This window comes from Carlito syrichta, unplaced genomic scaffold (assembly GCF_000164805.1).
Source record: "Carlito syrichta isolate Samal-C Ts95f unplaced genomic scaffold, Tarsius_syrichta-2.0.1 Scaffold288107, whole genome shotgun sequence".
NCBI classification, from domain to species: domain Eukaryota; kingdom Metazoa; phylum Chordata; class Mammalia; order Primates; family Tarsiidae; genus Carlito; species Carlito syrichta.
In genome coordinates this window covers 159,320-167,777 of record NW_007232203.1, presented here as the reverse complement: position 1 = coordinate 167,777, position 8,458 = coordinate 159,320, and the positions used below count along the sequence as shown (strand labels likewise).

The window sequence follows — 8,458 nt, the reverse complement described above, 5'->3', positions numbered from 1 at the left end:
CATGGGGGGTGGGGGGGTGGGGGAGATGGGGAATGGGTAATGACTGCAAATGGGTGTGGGGTTTCTTTCTAGGGTGGATGATAATGTTCTGGAACTAAATAGTAGTAATGGTTGTACCACCTTGTGAATATAGTAAGATCCACTGAACTGTAAAAAAGAAAAACAAAAATATCTTTAACAAAGTTTTGCCTTTAGAACAAATGGAACTCTTCCAGATGTCAAGATGATTAAGTTTTCTTATCACTGTGTGCCTTGACCCTTATAAATTTTGAAACCCACAATAGGAAAATATCATTTGTTGTCTTCTAATTGGATTGTCTGTAGGCACATCACAAAACAAAAATTTTGTTTCCCTTTTGTCCCTACCCAAACTCTTTAAAATCTCATTTTTATGCTTACATCTGTAGGGTTTTACATAGAAAGAATCTTTTTATATTCAGTGTATCCCCCACTTGATCTGTTTCTTTGGGGAGTATAATAATTAAATGTACTCTATTGCCCTGTTCAATCAAAAGGGCTGCCATATTTACTCTCTTGTAGTTCTAGGTCAATTTGGTTACCATTTCTAATTCACTTTATTGGTTATAAAGATTAAAATCAAAGATGGCTAGGTAAAAGAGGTCTGGGAAGTGGGCCTGGGATGGGGCTGAATTTGTTATTCTTTATTTTTTTTTGAGTTGGAGTCTCACTCCGTCACTCAGGTTGGAGTGCAGTGGCACACTCATGGCCACCCCAGCATCAACCTGCTGGGCTCCAGTGATCCTTCTGCCTCAGCCTTCCAAGTAGCCGGAACTACAGGCTCATGCTACCATGCCTGGCTAATTTTTTTTTTGGAGTTAGAGTCTCACTCTGTGGCCCAGACTGGAGTGCAGTGGCCGCTCCCGGCCACCGCAGCCTCGACCTGCTGGGCTCCGGCGACCCTTCTGCCTCAGCCTTCCAAGTAGCCGGAATTACAGGCATGCGCTATCATGTCCGGCTCATTTTTGATTTATTGTAGAGATGAGGTCTCGCCAACTTGCCCAGGTGAGTCGCGAACCTGCGGGCTCAGGCAATCCACTCACCTCAGCCTCCCAAAGTGCTGGGATTATAGGCTGAGCCACCGAGCCTGGTCTAATTTTTTATTTATTGTAGAGACAAGGTCTCGCTAAGTTGCCTGGGCTGGTCTCAAACCCTTGGGCTCAGGCAATCCACCCACCTCCCAAAGTGCTGGGATTACAGGCTGAGCCACCAAGCCCAGCCAAATTTGTTATTCTGTAGATATTTGGATACAAATAACTCTGAGATTTGGAACATGACAAATGGGAAAATGATACCCCATTAACAGAAATAGTTATGTTGGGAAGGCGGAGAGAGAATATGGAAAGCCAAAGTAGAAGAATCATATCAAATATAAATATGGGGTGGGAGTTGTTGAAATCTACCCAAATTTCCCATTTTCCTTATGTTCATAAGTGGTTGTAACCTCCCTTCAATGTGTAAGAGAGTCAAGTAACCTGGGCAACAGGATGAATAGTGTGGTTCTTGTCCTTCAAGATCTTGCTGGCTCATATAGGAAATAACACTGTACACAGATTATAGGGGAAGATACAGTCCGTGCCAGGGGCCTTGAGGGTTATACAGACAAGGGCTATAGTGTGGGGTTGGGGTAGATCACATCCTGTGTGCAGGCAGGATCATAGCAGAGGAGGCGCTGGAATGAAAAGGTGGGCTTCTTTCAGAAAGCACAAGCTAGAGGTAACAGAAGGACACAATAGGCACAAAGGCAAAAAAAAAAAAAAAATTTATATATATATAATGTATCTCTCAGAGGATAGGAAAATATATCCATTCAGCTGGAGCATACGACTTGCATAAAAGAATGCTTGAAGATAAAACTGGGGAGGTAGGGTGGCACAGCTATAGAAGACATGGAGTGTTAGCCTGAAGGCATTGGAGAATCATTAAAGTTCTTGAGTTGGGTGGTAATATAGCCAAAGCAGTGTTTTATTTTTTTTTTAGCTTAAAAATACAAATTTATTATCTTACAGTTCTGGAGGTCATAAGTCTAAAATGGGTTTCATGGGGCTAAAATCAAAGTGTCAGCAGAGTTGCTTTCCTTTTGGAAATTCTAGAGGAAAATCCATTTTTTTGTCTCTTTCAGCTTCTAGGGGCCACCTGCATTCCTTTCTTTTGACCCTTTCCTCCATTTTCAAAGGCAGTAGTGTAACTTTTTTTTTTAGCTTGAATATTAGCTTTTATTTTTAATTTTTTTCTTTTAAAAAATTTTTATTTTAAAGATGTGGGGTACAATTCAGGATTAGGTATACAAATGTTCTTTATGTAGGTACCCTTGTTGATGAGGTGTGCCCCCCTCTCCTGCAGATGGGTTGAAAGGAAGGAAAGACCAAAGCATGGAATTCAAATAGGAAGCTATTACAACTCAAGGTGGTATGGCAAAGGATGAAATGGAAATGGAAAGGATGAAAAAGAAATTAAGAAGGTTGTAAAGGAAGGATGAATTAAATCGACTGAATAATTCTTCACATTTCTACTTGGGTTATGGAAAGATTCTGATCCTGAGAAGTTTTGGGTATCTGCTGTGGTCCATCCTATCTAGATAAAAACACCCGTGGATCTGATATTATTCAGCCTGTTAATGGTTCATTACTGACATTATTTGGAGAGGGGAAGATAGACCCAAACTTGTTAATTCACAAGGAATTTCTATTTGGATTTGAAAAGGGTTCTGTGCATCTGTCACCTTCTTTGTGCTGTTTGCTCTTGCTGGTATTGAAATGAGTCTCTTATCTGAGCTCACAGCTTTTCACACTAGGCATAGGTCCAAAGCTCACAAGAATGCAAGGGAAGGCTCCCCAATATTGAGATCCATAGTAGAGGATTCATAAAGTGGATAACCCCTTCCGAAATATCAACTCAGGAATGAGGCTAAGGCCTAATTTTGTCACACTAAACCAGAGGAACATTTACTATAATGTCAGAGGGATCTCTGGGTGGGATGGACATTAATATGTTCCCCCCTTGACCCCCACAAAAGTGGCTCTCAACCTGGAAACAGCATCTGCTGTGTGTGGAAGGGATGCCAGGAAGGGCTCCTATGTGACAAGGGGCCCAGTGTGAAGGATGAGGTTGCCACAAAGAGGGAGCTGAGACAGATCAAATTTACTCTCAAACCCGAGGGTCCTCAGGTCAAATGCTGGCTGTGAAAATCAGATTTCTTCCTATTACAGCATTCCCCACCCCCTCCATGTGAATGGGGGTGAATGGTATGTGTACGCATGCACATTTTGCCCCCCAGACACCCACTCTAGCTCATTAGCAGGTTTGAGGCGAGATACAAACAGCTCAGGAAATAAGAGCCTCACCTGCTTTGTGAACCCACATATAGTCATGGGTCCCTCTCCTAAGGTGGACTTCCCAAGCCATTCAAATATCAAGAATCTGTGGACATGTACAAGTGTTCACATATGCATGCACACCGTTACATGAATATACCATTTTTCCTGATTTGGTCTGAAAGAATACAGCAGACCCAGAACCTGAAGCACGATGCTATTTTTTTTCCCCCCAAGTTGGAGTCTCACTCCATTGCCCAGGCTGGAATGCAGTGACACGCTCACAGCCACCCCAGCGTAGACTTGCTGGGCTCCGGAGATCCTTCCACCTCAGCCTTCCAAGTAGCCAGAACTACATTACCATGCCTGGCTAATTTTTTGATTAATTGTATACATCTATATGAAGTCTCGCCAAGTTGCCCAGGCTATTCTCGAACCTGTGGGCTCAGGCAATCCTCTCACCTCGGCCACCCAAAGAGCTGGGATTATAGGCTTGAGCCACCGTGCCCAGTCCATGATGGTATTTGAATGCTCAGTGTACAACAGTTGCCTTCCACATACAGCTGCTCTGTCCAGCAGCTGTAATTCCTTAGGTATTCAGATTTCTAGGAGACAATCTGTTAGGATACTTGCATGCTTTCCCCTGTGCTACTGTGGCCAAGCTTTTCTACTTACAGAGGCTGCCCTTGCTTCTGTAATGTGAAACGGGCCAGAATGGGGAGTGCTGGGTAGATTTGGGGAAGGGTTTGGGAAGCTTCCTACCTTGGCAGGTACCCTGAATTCCCCATATTCTTTCAGCAGTTCCTGAGTCTCCTCTGTGGTCTCTCCAGTGGAGGTATGTGTTGAGAGGTAATATTCACCTGTTTCTTGGATCCAGTCCAGCGCCTGCGGAAGGAAACCATGCACCCAGTCCCCCAAAAGGTAGCTGTTAGTAGGAAACTACACCATGCTACAATGAAGGTGTATGGTTGGGACTTGATGGACCCGGGAAATGCTGTATGTTGCTCTGGGGTTATTTTTATGAATGGACCCTCCTCTGATACGGAACATCCCACCAGCAATGAAAGGATTTCCTCCAGCAGACTGGGGACTCTTCTACATAGGCCCAATATCATCCACATATTAGGGGTATAGTGAGTGTCCTAGCAACTCCTCACATCTCCTGGTACCAAGCTCAGAACAGAGGGCTTGGTAAATCCTGGATTACAGAGAAGTGACAACCTGTTCTCTTTCCTCTCTTTGTCCCCATCTCCCATATCCACTGTGTCTCTTCTGGACTGTCCCAAGTATTGGTCATCTGGGATGACTTCTGAGTACTCTGCAAAACTGAGGCAGAGCCAAGAAAGCTCTGGACACACCTGCTTAGCACTGCGCTCGAACACCACGTATTGCTGGCACTGGTCTAACCGCCGCTTCTTCAAGGTCCAGAAATGCAGCACGCGATTCTCCCTCTGTAAGAGCTCACTCAGAATGGCTGTGGGCAGAGGGGACACATGGTGGTCACAGGAGGCTCTGAGCAAACCCAACCAACCGCTCAGACCCATGGCCCAGGAGCCAGTGACTATGACTTCAAGCCTCCTTATGGGACTTATCTAGCATTAGAAGAAAGGAAGCAAACGCTGGGTACAGAAAGAATTTCCTGGAAGGGAGCAAAATTGAGGAGATGAGGGGGAGAGCCTGTTAATGAGGGTACCATCAATTAAAGGGAGAGGAATATGCCACTAGTGACTTACAAGTCACCCTGATTCTCTTCACACCAAAATTAGTCCTTGGTTGTACGAGACCTTGGGAAATGTCAGTCTCTAAAATAGCAGCAATGAACTCAGTGGGTCCCCAGATTCTAATGAGTGTGAATGGACTTTGACAGGACTCTCAGTCATTTTTGAGAGCTTGTTAGAGGAGGGACAGGAAATGAGCAATGGAGTAAGGGCCAGGGTCACTGTCTGGATAACATGCATCATAAGCCATGTTCTTGGCTCTGCTTGAGAGGTACATACAGAGAACATACAGCACTTTAACAGCAGTCTTGTTCTAAAACTTCTATTAGTAAGCACATAAAAAAGAATGAAATAATGCCTTTTGCAGCAACTTGGATGGAACTGAAACAGAAAACCAAACACTGCATGCTCTCACTTACAAGTGGGAGCTAAACTAAGGATATGCAGAGGCATAGAGAATGTTACCACAGACATTGGAGAATCAGAAAAGGGAAAGTGGGAAGAGGGGAGAGGATGAAAAATCATCTATTGGGTACAATGTGCACAGGTGGAGGTGGTGGGTATACTTAAAGCCCAGATTCTTTGCCACTATTCAAGGTAGCCATTTAACTAAAACCTATTTGTAACCCCCAAAGCTATTGAAATAAAAAAAAAGAAAAGAAAAGAAAGGAAAAGACACATAGGAATTATGTCTACATGTTGTCTCTAGGCCCAGACTTCCATGTTGTTCTGGATCTGATCATAAGAAAAGCTTAACAGTGTTCTCACATGACGTCTAACCATGTTAAATGAGGATATACATTAGGCAGTGGCACCAGTGGGCCATGGTGGGTGTTCAATTCATGTTGTTTCTCTCCCTACTGCTTCTGTTGTTACAGGAGTAGCTGGTTCCATGAATAGATTTCTTAAGTATTTTATATAGTATGTCCTATGTTGGAAGCAATCAAATTTATTTTATTATGCCTTCCTCCTGGTAACCATATTAGATAATAACAAAATACATAAAATAGTGATATGAATAATTAATATTTACTAAATACTCACTACATGGCAGGCACACGTTTTTATAATACCCCTCTCATCCCAACTTTACAGATGAGGAAACTGAGATTTAGAGAAAGTCTTAGAGAAAACTTAGGGAAGGTAACTTGCTCAGGGTCATTCAGATAAGAAGGAGTAGAGCTCAGATTTAGGCCAGGTTTGATTTCAGAACCTGAGTCCTTAGTTACTTTGACCTCTCACATAGACCTCTGGGGCTATAAAGTACAAATTACTGTGCTTTACAAAGTTGGTACAACCAAAAGTTCAGTGCTTGCACATGGAAGTTTTTATTGATTTTACATACTTTTCGTACTTCTTCTATCCACCCTCACACACGGGGTTGGCTCTCTAAGGATAGAATCTGTTTTTCCTCCATTAGGCTGAGCACTTTTATTGGTCCCAATTATTCACCCTTCCCTATATCCATGTCTTTATCATATAACATTTTAGATCCTTCCCAAGGAGGTAAAGTATACTTCCTCACTCCTAGACTGAACTCTGACTTGGCTGCATGACTTACTTTGGCAAATGAGTTGTTAACAGAGACAACACAAGCGGGGGCTTGAAATGTGCTTGTGGACTTGACCTTGCCCATCATACCTCTGCCATCACCATTGTAAGAACTCCTGGGTAACTGCTGTCCCTTTGACCCTGGTCCCAGAATGAATACATGTAGAGCAGACAAGACTGTCCCTGCATTGAAGGAGTCAAGCCAACCAGATTCTCAGCCTGAAGCACAAATGCATTGCTGAGCCTAGCCACGATGCTGCTCCCCAGACAATGCCAGCCACTTGAACAACAAACGCTTACAGTTGGATACCATGTGTTTTTTTTTTTTTTTTTTTGGTTGCTATGCAGCAACAGTTGCTCTCATAACAAAATCCAGAAATATGTGGCTCTGACTTTGGGGTCTACCAGCAGGTGAAGAGGAAACTGACATATAAGGAATTGTAGGTCCCTTCTCAGGTGGAAGCTTCAGTTGGGCAAGGTTGGAAAGAGAACCTGTTTACTTTGTCATTATGTTCCCTAGTCAGAGTTTTGTTCATTGCCACTCCCACCATGGTGTGGTTGAGAGAATCAACCCAGATCTTAATGATACAATTCCGGGGTTGTATATTAACGACTTTCAGGATTCCTCTCCTTCCCTTCTTGAAAGCTTTTGTATGGACCACAACCTGGTCTTGCTCCCAAGAAGATGTAGGCATCTCCTACTTCCTCTGGGTGCCTGCCACTCTTTAGCATAGAGAGGTGTAGGTGGAATATGCTGTCTCTCAACAGACAGCTGGCCTCGCCCAAGTTCCCATCTGCATTTGGAAGTCAGAACATATGATTTGAAATGTGCTGGAGGGAGCGGGTGATGTAATGCCAGCCACCCACAGGTCCCTGGACCACAAATAGAACAGCACATCTGGAAAAGGAACCCTGTTCCCTTCTCTCTGTAGGGAACTTTGATTTCTAGATTTAATTCTTTCCAGTGACCTCTCTTCTTTCCACATCTTGAGCTCTCTGAGTAGAGAGGGAAGCTTTTCCTGAGCCTTTCCCACCCCTCACTCCAAGTCAGCTTAGTCTCCCTCCTTAGCCTCCAGCTCCAGGGTTGTATCTCTCCACTTGGCAAGATGACATCTGCCAAACTTTTTAACCCACTAAAAGGCTAACTTCTATACAGAGTAATTCCACAGATAATAATTTAAGTTTAATGTGGTCAGATAGCAAGCAATTTTTGAAGGCTATGTATTTTTTTTATACGATCATAGACTTTATAGGATTCAGAGAGGTTTTTTTTGTTTGTTTGTTTTTTGTTTTTTTTGGAGTCAGAGTCTCACTCTGTCACCCAGGTTGGAGTGCAGTGGGATGCTCACGATTACCCTAGCATCAACCTGCTGGGCTCAGGCGATCCTTCTGCCTCAGCCTTTCAAGTAGTCAGAACTACAGGAATGTGCTACCATGCCCAGCCAATTTTTTGATATATTGTAGAGATGAGGTCTCACCAAGTTGCCCAGGTTGGTCTCGAACCCCTGGGCTCAGGCAATCCTCTTGCCTCGGCCTCCCAAAGTGCTGGGATTATAGGCTTGAGCCACCGTACAGGGCCCAGAGAGATATTAATGATGATCTAGGATACTACTTACTTAAATTGTATATGCAAACTGGTTGATGGGATTGGGCTAGGGGCATTTTCGCCAAAATGCAAGTTCTGACAAAATAGGTTGGGTGTGGCCTGAGATTCTGTGTTTCTTTCATGCTCTCAAGTGATATCAATGTAGCTAGTCTGGAGATCACAATTTGAGTAGCAAGAGTCTAGACCTCCCCTTACTTTTTTTTTTTTTGAGTTGGAGTCTCACTCGGTCGCCCAGACTGGAGTGCAGTGGC

The 8,458-nt window shown here is 43.7% G+C and overlaps 1 protein-coding gene across 2 annotated transcripts in view; it reads right to left on the bottom strand.

Moving 5' to 3' along the window:
• The window catches only part of LOC103255420 (kalirin), a 234,685-nt gene that overhangs the window by 69,146 nt on the left and 157,081 nt on the right, over positions 1–8,458 (bottom strand). For both annotated transcript variants that reach the window (XM_021710102.1, XM_021710103.1), the window contains exons 15-16: positions 4,691–4,806; positions 4,095–4,217 (exon numbers count right to left, since the gene is read on the bottom strand). In XM_021710102.1, coding sequence (XP_021565777.1) covers positions 4,095–4,217; positions 4,691–4,806 — 239 coding nt within the window. The remainder of the gene's footprint in view (positions 1–4,094; positions 4,218–4,690; positions 4,807–8,458) is intronic.